At 36.1% G+C, this 12,802-nt stretch overlaps 1 protein-coding gene and 1 pseudogene across 15 annotated transcripts; one reads left to right on the forward strand and one right to left on the reverse strand.

The window, feature by feature from the left end:
- Positions 1-2,896: 2,896 nt before the first annotated feature.
- On the forward strand, positions 2,897-5,945 carry LOC145566265 (uncharacterized). The gene is made up of 3 exons (XM_081625735.1): positions 2,897-3,092; positions 3,338-3,426; positions 5,760-5,945. Exons 1-3 carry the CDS (start codon positions 2,897-2,899, stop codon positions 5,943-5,945), a joined length of 471 nt encoding a protein of 156 aa, XP_081481861.1.
- LOC145567375 (pentatricopeptide repeat-containing protein At1g18485 pseudogene) lies at positions 4,010-10,343 on the reverse strand (annotated as a pseudogene). Of its 14 annotated transcripts, none has more exons than XR_014095585.1 (5): positions 7,263-10,343; positions 6,797-6,901; positions 6,064-6,172; positions 5,389-5,448; positions 4,010-4,461 (listed from the first exon to the last, which is right to left on the reverse strand). The product of XR_014095585.1 is annotated as a pentatricopeptide repeat-containing protein At1g18485 pseudogene, transcript variant X14 (transcript). The 14 variants fall into 14 exon arrangements; XR_014095584.1 differs by having other exon boundaries at positions 5,389-5,487; XR_014095580.1 differs by having other exon boundaries at positions 6,398-6,901.
- Positions 10,344-12,802: the final 2,459 nt, after the last annotated feature.

Here is a 12,802-nt window from a genome sequence, read left to right on the forward strand (position 1 = left end):
ACCAGTAATGATACGTGTCATCTCTTGGTGCGTCCTTAGGTTTTTATTTATACATTTTTTGAAAAAAAAATCTAAACAAATATACATATCCTATATATAAAGTGAAAGGGCCTTTTGGGTGAAATTTCATTATCCCCAATTTACCCCTCTCATTTCTTCTTTTTTTATTCATCCTTTTAAAGAAAATTTATTTTATTATTATTATTATTTTAAATTACCATTTTTTTTTAAAAAAGAAGTCATATGCTATTATTTGGCCTCCATCAACATAAATTTATTAATAACAATATATCCTATCCTATATATAAAATGAAAGGGCCTTTTGGGTGATAAATTTTATTATCCCCAAATTACCCCTCTTATTTCTTTTTTCTTTTTTTTTTTTTTTTTTTTTTATTAAAAAATAACTATCATCCTTTTAAAGAAAATTTATTATTATTATCATTTGGAAATTTTGTGTAGACTACCCTAAAGATAGGGTCATTTGTGAACAATTACCCATTTTTTTTATTTGTTTAGAACTACACGCAAGTTTGGAAACGTTTGGGTAACATTATCCAATAACGTTTTTAGTCCAATTAAAACGTTACTTTGGCCCAATTTTTCACTTTTGTCAATTACAATGGCCAATTAATGCTAAAAATAAGCAAAAATCCGAATTCAATTAAACCCCCAAACTTTAGAAATCAAAATCCCCAAATAATACTAAACTCATGAACCCTAAAATGAATCCTAATTAAAACCCTAATTAGGTTAATTAGGATAAATTAAAACCTTTAAACAAATTGGGGGAGTTAATTGGGTGGCAAAAGTGAAAAAAGTGGGCTTCAATAACGTCTTAAGTGGACGGAAAATATTAGTGGGTAGTGCTATCCAAACGTTTTTAAACTTGTGGATAATTATAAATAAATAAATAAATAAATGGATAGTTGTTCACAAATGACCCTATCTTTAGGGTAGTTCTACACAAAATTTCCTTATTATTTTTTTAAGTTACCATCTTTTTTTTAAAAAAAAGAAGTCATATCCTATTATTTGGCCTACATGACTTCATCAACATAAATTTATTTATAACATATACTAACTAATATATATATATATATATATATATATATATATATATATATATATATATATATATATATATATATATATATATATTATCAACAATTTTTAACTATATATTTTTTATTTTATTAGAATAAGGAGGATAACATTTTGGGGGGGGGGGGGAAAAAAAATAGAATCGAGCATGATAGATTTTATATTGTTCACGCACACATCGCGTGTGTCTCTTAGCTTGTAATAATAATGAGATAGAGTATAAGAGAAGATTTGATAATGTTTCTTTCCCAAATATTCTTAACATAATTTGTGACATACGGAGTTTTTTAAAGAAAGACACAAGATTATATATTTTTTTTCTTGATTTTTTTTAATATGTAAACATTAAAATGCAACATTTTTTTTTTAATAATATTTATGTATTTTTTCTTACAACATTATGGAACGGAGGGAGTATTTGTGTTGAGTTTATTTTGTTTTAATCAATCGACTTCGTTTTTTTTCCGTGGAATTTCGTTTTTCTTCCAATTGCTCAATTTTGTCCTTTTTTTTTTCTTTTTTTCTTCTCTTTTCAATTTGCTGAATTACTTAATTTTATATGATTCCATTTTTATATCTTTTTCTTTGTGTAATGTCGTTAATTTTTTTTTATATGTTTCGTTCTTTATTGATTATATGTTTCGTTTACATTGGTTGTGTTTGATAATCCAATCTGTGATTTTGAATGCATCAAAGGTTTCATATTGTTCTTGGTTAGTTATTTATTGCATAAGATGCAGAAGCACTTGATTAATCAGTTTGAGATTTATTGATTATATGTTTCGTTTACTATTCGTTGCTAATGTAGGATGTAACACATACTTCGTATTTGGTGGTTTTTTATGTCTAAATTGTCTATACATACTTCGTATTTGTACTTCGTAGATAATCGGTGTTGCATTATGTTTGTTAATATCCGTATACTTCGGCCTTTGTTATCTTCTGTATTGACACTCTAGTGTACAGGTGAAAAGAGTTTGCCGCTGTTAGTAATACGATCAAACTGTTAGTATATGAGCAAATTAAACGAAAAAATACTTATCTCAATGTTGTGTAGACCAATTGAAAATTGCCGCGTCGTGGTAAACCACTGACCTAAAAGACGATTCCGCGCTACCCCGGTGCAGTAGACATCAAGCGGTCGCCCTCCAGGATAAGCACGGCGCCGGAATTTGTGTGCACTCACAAACCCGACTGGAATTCAGAATACTTGCCCAAAAACCGAAGGGATATATTTTAAGAGAAGGTAAGAAGTTAAAGATGGATGGTTTTGTTGTCATATCTTTCGGAGGTGAATAAGGTTGATTTATAAGGCAATGGAGGGAGTAAAAACAACCAGCAATTAAGGGGAAAATGGTCATCAATCAAGTGGTGTAACATCCACCCATTAATCCCCAATAAGAGCTAGCTTTAATCAACATTAAAAGGGTAACGGCTAGTTTTAAGTAACAACATTAATCAGCAATAATGCCCATTAAATTAGCAATAAGAGGAAGCTAAAATTAAGGGATTCCAACAGCCATTAAATCCCAACAGTCAAAACAATAAACACCGTAACTTTCTTGGTTTTACTTCAAGAACTTCCAACACAAACTTACCCTCAAAACATGAAGGAGAAATAGATTCATATTAATTGCATTGATATTGTTCTTTTTATAATTGTGTTTTCTGTGTATGAATTAGCCACTGACAAATGAACCTTATCAATACTGAATTCCTGAATCAATTGTTGTTGTTATTCACCATTAACTATTTTTGGAGGTCCTTAATCTTAACAACTTACACACTGACAATGGAAGCTTCGAAGAGGTCAAAGCTAACAGCAGATGCCCTTAAGCAATTTCAACAAGGGGTTTCACTTGTATTCTCAGGTTGGGTTGCTCTCCAAGATGCTGTGAATGGAGGGTGGGGAGGCCTTTATTCGCGTGAAAAAGCAGTCTCTATTGAGTACTCTGTTCTCAGTTTCTTCTGCCAACCTAAGAACAATGGTAAAGATGCTATTTCATCTCATGCAATATCTCTATAATTATCTTATCTTCGATGATGATGCCATGTTTCACATTTATGTGCTTTAGCCATCATACTGAAAATCATAGCAAAGATGTTTTTTAGGTTATTTTCAGTTATAGTTGTACAAATATGTGAGTATATATGTAGTCAATAAAAGCTTTTAGAGGATATAAAAGTTCTTGATTTTGGCTTTAGTTCTAATGTAAATGCTCCTCTTTCTCAGAACCTCTATGCATTTTCGATTCAGAAGATTTGCTTTGTGATGGCATGGATTCCTTGAGTTTGATGGACTATGAAGTGGAATGTGAGGAGGTTATTTCTTGTATCAATTTGATTGTGAAGTATAACTTATATCGAACTTAAAGTTATAAGTTTATTGCTTTATGTGGTACTGGAAATAATGGCAAAGTTATAAATTATTTACTTTTTGATTTTTGATGTACCACATTTGTGATTTTATGTGCAATAGTAATGCTTAAATGGAGTACAACATTTGGTTGAGAAAAAAATAAATTTCTCCTTGAATATTTAGCATCTCTCTTTGGAAGCTCTGTTAACAAATCTACCAAATTACCATCAAATTTTCAGCAAATTTACCAAAATATTGCGTGATATACCTTTGCTCGTTTATATCGATGATCTCTTTTGTGTAGTGAATTATTAATGGAGATATGCTGTGATGTTACAGCTTTTAAAATGTTGTCTTGTTAACATATAAATACCGATTGAAAGTTGCTTATATGGTCTTAGGGTGCTTTTCCCATAACATTCACATGTAAGGCTGTATCACTGATTAAAGATAGAACTACAGCATGAATAATGAACATAGCAGTACAATTCACATGACGGTCGCACTAACCCAAAGATTGGTAAAATATCTGATTACACATACATATAGCCTCTTGCTATAAAAACGAGTACATGCAAGTTCCACTAAAATTTTGTGTCACCAGAGTAATTTTCGAATGCTTTGATGATTTACACTTTCATTTTTCATATAACTGAGTTTATGTAAGACTTTTGTTTAAAGGAGAGATGGCTGATCCTAGAGCTCATTCTGTATCGAGCTATATAATGAAGGTATTTATCTTCAACGAGAGCCTAAACAGTCCTTCAGTATACATATGGTAGGATTGCAGTTAGATGCTTCACCCAGTCATAAAGAAGATCCCATCCATCCTTGCCTGGATTCCCTCAACAGATGTTAACTTCTGAAGTAGCGCTTTTAGAGTTGTCCACCCCAACGAGAGTAACCCCTATGCCACTCGAGCTCAGCAAACTTTTCCCTTGATATGATCTCGTTGTTAAACTCAATCTTTTCATACAGCTTCCCCAAATTGAACTTCCCTATGGTCAAACACAACTGCATTATTAGGTGCAATTTATATTACAGCTAAGGAACTCGGGTCAGAGTTCAATCAGATGAGGTCACTGGTCCAGTATCAACAGTTTCATTTTACCCATAAGAAATTTTTCCAGTAAATTCTGCTGTGAAACAATCTTACAAATCAAAAGAGCTCAGAAGAAAAAATCCCAGAAATGCATTGCAGTTAGCATTCAGTTTAGGAGTATATATGTAGAGTTTAAAGCTCATCCTAAAGTAACTTCAGAAATAGAGAAAAATAAGCATGAAGAACTTAATGCAGAACATTTATTAGTCATTCACAACCTTAGCCAAAAACGAACAGCATCAAAAGTTTACAGTAGTAGCAAACATATTGAGTTGGCACTTCAATTGCTATATACAAGCACTAAAGAAACATCATGTCACCACTGATTTTCACAGTAGCTAATGCCCATGATTTAGCACTATAGTACAAGGATCACATTTGAACCCCCAACTGTATCTCTAACTTTTCAAGAACAACATTCACCATACCAGTGTCTTCAATCTTGCCAATTTGTCTTGTTTGTTAAAGCATTTAATGTTGAATGTCACGACTTATGAGAAAAAGCATAGCAGGATCAGGCAATATGTTAAGAATGGTTCACCACAACCATTTATTAGGCAATATATTAAGAAAGGTTCATCACAACCTCTTGCATCACTGTAAAAATTGCAGAAAAAGCATAGCATGAGGGCATTTGCTAACTAGTCAAAAAAGAAAACAATATGAAAGGTATGACAGATTGACAGAGAAAAAACTTTATTTCAATCTTCTGGAAAGCTACCTATATCCAATTTATGCAACGTCACAAAACTTTTTCATTAAAAAAGCCAATAATGTATATTAGATGCAGATAAACAAGCCAGACAAAGAAAACAAGACATACCTCTTACACTACGTACCTTCTCGATTAGCTGTTCTGCAGCCGTGCCTGGTACATAATTCTCTGGTACAGCCAGTCAGTCACCAATATTTATAAGCAATGCTGATAAATTGAGATAAGCAGAATAGTTTAGGTGAAATACTGAAAGGCCATTAATTATGTTCAGATGCACTTCAGCGCATTATAACAGTTTAACATACCACTTTAATTTCATATAGAAAATTAGAAATAATAGAGTACGGTACCATTCTTGTCAATTATACCAGTTCTCTGTTGTAATAATGTAGAAAAAAGATCATTATAAGGCTGCAAATAAGCTTTTGCAAACTCTGAAGTTATATCATCAGAATCTCACAGACATGATATTATGAAAGGATGAAGTTGATGCTAGGGCTGAGGTTGTTGAAACTGAGGAAGCTTACATTAGCCTTTTGAGGCAGAAGAGAGAGGCAAACTGGTTAATAGATGGTGATATAAATACTGCATATTTTGATAAATGCATTAACACTAATAACAAAATAAGATTTTGCAATGAAAGATCTTGCTGGACAGAAGCCTGATCAAATAATGATGCAAATAAAAGAATTTGATGATTTTGCCATCTATGGCTTGGGGTAACATATAAATGGATTATGCTACTTGATATGGAGAGCTTATTGAATGTGGAGCTAAACATACAATGTCTGACCACAAAAGAGAGAGGAAGCCCTTCTATTTTGTCCTCAAAAAGTTCAAGCAATGCATACTTGCATTCCAAATTGGGAAAATTTCCAGAACTTCAGAGCATCTGAAAAACATTAATATAGTAAGAATACTTGCACTATATACACCAGGTTTACAATTAATGGAATCCCATTTAATCATAATATTTGAGTGCATCATAATCTGCAGAAGACCAGATTCAGCATTTAGTAACAGCGATGAGTAGTATCTTTAAAACTCAGCATGATATTCAAACAATCAAACATAGACTTCAAATAAAGAGGGGTGAGGTACTGAGGTGGGCAGTTACCAGTTTAAGCTAAAGCAGAGCAGGAAAGCAAAGAAAATGGCGAAGTGGCTGAGGTTTGCAATGGATATTATGCCGCCGTATGATTATTTAAATCTCCATTTTTCTTCCTTTATATCTTCTTCCAAGATCTGTAGTGCATGGGAATATTGGGGTAGTAGTAGAGCTTTAAACTGGGCTAATTTAGACCAGGCCAATTTTATCAACTGTTTTTTAGCATTCCTACATATCAAACCTCGTTGACTGATTAGTGATTACCCATAAAAAGTCATTAACTACTCTAAACATGACAAAATTATTTACAAATGAGATTCTTTCAAAATTTCAGTACTCCCTCTTCTTAGCAAAATTTATGCAAGAACATCAGTCTATTTAATATCTCCATATGATAAAAATAATTACCAGAGCTGCTTGTTGTCTGTGTTTGCTTTGCTTTTGTAAAGGTGTCTAAAGATTTCCATCAAAGATGTAGCTTGCTACCCTCACTTGTCACATGGAATACGGGAACTGCAAAGAAACAAGACAATGATATAAAAAGGGTAATGAGATAAGATAATTGACAAGCTGTATGAATAAATTTTTGAGCACCTACTTGATGAGTAAAATTAACACATGGTCGAAAGATTAAATTTCAGGCCAAAGAGCATTAGTGGAGCTGAACAAACTTTCTCACAATTATGGGTCTATATGAGCCTAGCTGAGAGCCAATCATATTATTTTGTTCATGTCAAGCTCATTTTATTTAGTCACCTGAACTTAGCTTTTATTTGAGCTAATAAATCTGTCCGAAAGCCAAGTTCATTTAAGATTTAACAATTTTGAGTTAGGATCGTTTCTCTTTCATGTTAAGATCACAAAAAAAGCTTACTTTTTTCTAATGACTCTTTATGTAGCCGAACACAAACTAGTCACTGAAGAACCTGAGATTGAGCTGAGTCTTAATTCAAAACAATCCTGCTCACAAGGAAAAGATTATGTCTTTGGCTTCAAATGTGAAAGGTTTGCATACGACTATTTTACCAATAATCTCCACATGAACAACACCCATCCTTAAAATGGTGAAACCGCTTGTTATCTCTCACAACTATCTCCCTGTTAACAACCTTGGATACCAGTTTAATCGCATTATGGCAGTCACAACATATACGCAGATTCTTGCAAATTCTCACGGTCATACCATCTGCAGTTTTTAACAAGCCAAAGGAGACTGCAAGCTTCTCACTATGTCCCCTTAGAATTTGTAATTTCTCTTCTTGTCCCACATCATGCAGCACTGAACTAGTATCAGGAATGTAACCAAATTTTCTGATCTTCATCTCTAATTCAGTCCAAAATTTTTGAATCTCTTTTGATTTAGAAAGCATGTGATGACCAACGACGAAATTATAAATCTTCCCTCCAATTTCCACCCAACTACAGCCAGCATCTTTCAGAAGTCTTTTTTCTTTCATTTTCGCTCTGACACTTCTCACATCATCCCACTTGCCTGATTGTGCTAGTAAATTTGATACTAAAACATAGTTCTCTACCCTATTTGGATCAAGTTGTAGCAGTTTCTCAGCTGCTATTCTTCCTAAAACCATATCACCATGAGTTCTACAAGAACTAATCAAAGAAGTCCAAATTTTAGCATCAGCTTCCATGGGCATATTTTTCACAAGCTCCATTGCATCATACAGTTTCCCAGCACGTGCTAGCATGTCCACCACGCAAGTGTAATGCTCCAATCCGGGAATTAATCCATATAAACGATGCATTTCATAGAAATATTCCAGACCTTCTTCAATAAGCCCAGCATGGCTGCATGCCATAAGTATACTGACAAACGTTAAATGATCAGGCATGAATCCCTGTATCCGCATCTGTTCAAACAGCAGCAATGCCTCCTTTCCATGTCCATGAACTGCATATCCTGAAATCATGGCTGTCCACGATGCTGAAATTTTCTTAGTCATGGTAGCAAAGAACCTCTGAGAGAGTTCTAAGCATCCACATTTAGCATACATATCTATGATGGAACAGTTAACAAACACATCTTCTGTCAGATTGCCCTTCAAGGTAAAACAGTGTATTTCCTTTGCCAGCCTCAAGCACGAGAGCTGTGAGCATGCCCCAAGAAGACTTGTTATTGCAATCACATTGGGCCTAATTCCTTGTTTAAGCATGTGACGGAATGTGTCAAGAGCTTGCTCTGGGCATCCAGACTGTTCATATCCAGAAATCATTGCATTCCAGGAAACGGGGATTTTACTCATCATTCCATCAAATAAAGCCCTAGAAAATTGTGGTTTATTACACCGGAAGTAAAAAGAAAGCAGTGAAACACTTATAAACGGATCAGTATTTAGTCCGTTTCGAAGCACAAAGCCATGGATTTCTTTGCCAGCTGGCAAAAGACGAAGTTTGGAACAGGCTAAAAGGAGGCTAGTTAAGCTAAACCGGTCAGGATGTAAGCCTAAAGATCTCATTTCAAGGTAAAAGTCTAAAGCCTTTCTCGGATCTCCATATTGTGCATTACCATCAATTACTGCATTCCAAGAGTTCAACATCTTGGTCTCTATTTCATGAAAGACAAACTCAGCAGAACTTAAAGACTCACATTTTGCATAGGCCACAATGAACGCATTAGCCACCAACTCATCACCAAAAAATTCGCGTCTTAATGAGTAACCATGAAGTTCCTTTAAGCTCATTATCTGCGACTTGTGGGAGAATGCTGGCAACACATTCAAAATAGTGACTTCATTGACTCTAACTTCATCTCCTTCCATATGAAGTTCCCTAAGGAGATCAAATGCCTTTGAAGCATCATAATTTCTAGAAAAATTCCAGATGAGCGAATTCCATGAAACCGTGTTCTTATTTTTGTTCTCCTCAAAAAGCATTTGAGCAGCATTTGAGAGCTCACACTTGGCATACATGTCAACAAAAGCATTATTCACAGTAACCTCATGAATGAGACTCAGTTTTATAGTCAAACCATGAAGCATCTTTCCCATTTCAATATCCCCTTCCCCTGCACAACTCGGCAATACTGTCACCAACGTAGCAACATCAGGTACTAAACCGCACTCATCTTGAAGCATTCTCACAAAGACAACAATACTCTCCTTATATAACCCATTCTCTGAATAAACACGAATCAACGAATTCCACGAAACCAAATTTCTCTGGGACATATTATCAAACACCTTAACTGCATCTCCAACTAACCCAAACTTACCATACATCATAATCAATGCATTGCCCACAAACACATCCGAATCCAACCCCGATTTCGCCGCCAGCCCATGAATCGCCTCTCCAAGACCAATCCTAAAACCCAAAGCACAAGATTTAATAACACAAGGAAAAGTAAAATTATCAGGTTTCAAATCAGTGCTCGAAACCAATTCACAGAACATTAAAATAGAATCATCAAAAAGTTCATTCTTTGTATAAGCACTAATCACTGCATTCCACAAAAACAAGTTCTTCACTCTTAATTCATCAAAAACCAAACGACAATTCAAAGGAGATCCACAAACAGAATACATTGTAATAAGCCGATTGTAAAGAACAAGATCATCACTAAAATAAGATGAAACAATTCCATGAACTTTTCGCCCGATTTCAAGGTTTCTTTGTTGCCCACATGAATGAATCAATAACCCAACAACCTCAGCTAATTGAATTGGATTAAAATTGGGGTTTGTTAATTGTTCTTGTATCACACATAATGCTTGATTAAGGTTTTGGGATTGACAAAGATTGTTTACAAGTAGGGAAAAGGGGATTCTAGGGTTTGAAAATTGGGGGTTTTTGAGGGGTTTTGAGGAGGAGAGAGAAAGAGAAGCAACTGGGTTTTTGATTGAATGAAGACTGAAATTGTTTTTGTATAATTTATGGGTAATTGAATTGAAGGAAAATGGGGAATAGTAATGGTGGGATGAAGAAACAGCCATTTTTAAAGAGCTCTGTAAATGAGTAATGAAAATAGTGGTTTGCCTGTTATTTCAGTTATAGTTGGCGCGCAACCAGACAAGAAAGATAAGTTAACCAAGTTTAGTGACTGGATAGAATTTGATCTCAAGAGGTGTAGTGACTAAAGTGTACTCCTTTCGTTTCACAATAATTGATAAATTAATCGACTTGTTAAAAAATAGAGGGATCGAGGAAGTATGATCCTAATAAGTCTCAAGAAATAGGGTGTGTTAATTTCACTTTTACTTACTGTAATAACAATATTGGATTATTCATCACATCTGCATTTCCCTAAAATGATTTTATTGTCTTAAAGCATCACTACACGGCTATACCCCTGATTAAAATTCAAATGATGGGATTCCTAATTATCGTATTCTTATAATTTATTTTTCAAAGAGATTTTGACAATATTTGAAAGCTCGCATTTTGTAGATATAAGAAACACAATCACAAGGGCAATTGTATGGGATGATATCCGGGCATGACCGATATCTTGCGAAAGCACGTGACCAGATCACAAGAAGACGCCGATATGTTACAGAAAGAGGACATGTCGGCCTGCCGCAATTTAACACGTGGCAACAGAAACTCGACACTTGGCACGAAAGGTTGTGCATGGGTGAAAGCCACCTGTCAAGGTAGATTACTATAAATAAGTAGGTAAGACCTCATTAATGGGGACAATTAATGACTCTCTCTCTCTCTAATCTCTCTCTACTTTCTTTCTCTTACTTATCTTCTCTTCTCAAATACTTTCTGACTTTATCATCGGAGTGGTTATCCCCGGATCACCCCGGGGTTAGCTAACTTCTTCTCATTGTGTAGGTTCTCAGCTTGCCGATAGGGGTATCAGAATCTCAGGTCCGAGTTCCTGGAGGAGTTGGGATCAGACAGAAACAATTTGGCGCTAGAAGGAGGGAGCAGTTGATCACTTCTATTGCCTAAGAACCTCACACAAAATATATATACAACAACAATAATCATGGCCGGAAACAATTTAAACAATGGAATACCAGAAGGACAACCCCAGGTGGAGATAGTAGATGAAACCCATACCCTAGAGGGTAATCAGTTCCATATGCCGATAACCCCCCCTGCAGGAGGAAGGGAGGCAGAGGATCCTATGGCAGCATTTACTCCAGATGAATTGGAAACAGCCGCAAGGGTGATGAGTGCAATGAGCAAGAAGAGAAAGGAGGCTGAGGCAGCACGGGCTGAAAGAGAAGCTGCCCAGGCCGATAGAGGAACATCGCACCATCATCAGGAGGAACAACACAATTAGCTGGAGAACTCGTCAAGGAGACCCCGACATGAGTCGTCAGTAAGGACGCATACAACATCACGGCAAGATGAGCAATCCTCGAGCCGTGTTGCGAGTACCAGAACTCAGCAGCAAAGAAGCTCACAAGTGGCAGGTCAAGCAGTACGCACGGTAGTGCAGTTAAGGGCATCCCCATTTGCCCAGCACATCTTAGAACAACCAATGGAGAAAGTGAAAATGCCGACTTGCAGATATGATGGAAGAGGGGATCCGGCAAGATTTATAACGTCTTATGAGGGACACATGATGCTGTACACAAACTCAGATGCAGTTTGGTGTAAGGTCTTTCCGACAACTTTGATTGGGGCTGCAGCCGATTGGTTTAACAACCTTGAAGTTGGATCAGTAGATAGCTTTGAAAGACTGACTGAGATGTTTGTAGGGCAATATGTCAGTAACAGCGTGAGGCAGAAAACTTCTGGAGAATTGATGGCTGTGGAGCAGAAATCAGATGAATCTTTGAGGGATTACATCAGGAGATTTAATAATGAAGCAAACACTATTCCGAAGTTACAACAGGAGATAGCTGTGATGGCTTTGATGAATGGATTAGTTGATTCGGATTTCAAAAGGTATCTTACAAGGAAGAGTCTGCCGACATTGGCGGCAGCGTTCAGCAAAGCTCACGATTACATAAAGAGTGAGGAGCTGTTGAAGACGAGTAGCAGGCATATGGTGGTAGGAAAGGGGCAAAGTCAAAATGAGGGGACCTCGTCTGGAGGGAGCAGGCCGAGAACTCCTGCCCCGGGAAGGGGAGGAGGAAGTCGGCAAGATACCAGACCGACAAGGCTGCCAATGAGATACAGCACCTACACCCCCCTGAATACACCAAGGGCTGCAATCTACTCAGTGAATCAGAACAGAGAAGATTGGTCAAGGCCGATTCCCATGAAAGCAAGGTCGAGGGACATGAAGAAGTACTGTATGTTCCATAGGGATGTGGGGCATTATACAGAAGAGTGTACCCAATTGAAGGACAACATCGAGGAGTTGATCAGGAGAGGGCACCTAACACAATACCGGTTGAATACCGGTAGAAATCAACAACCGGCACAGGCCGTTGAGAGGCAACAGATAGAAGCAAGGCCTGAAAGAGCTCAAGGAAGAATAGTCCGACAAGG

The sequence above is a fragment of the Chenopodium album genome, chromosome 11 (genome assembly GCF_948465745.1).
Source record: "Chenopodium album chromosome 11, dcCheAlbu1.1, whole genome shotgun sequence".
Classification (NCBI taxonomy): Eukaryota; Viridiplantae; Streptophyta; class Magnoliopsida; order Caryophyllales; family Amaranthaceae; genus Chenopodium; species Chenopodium album.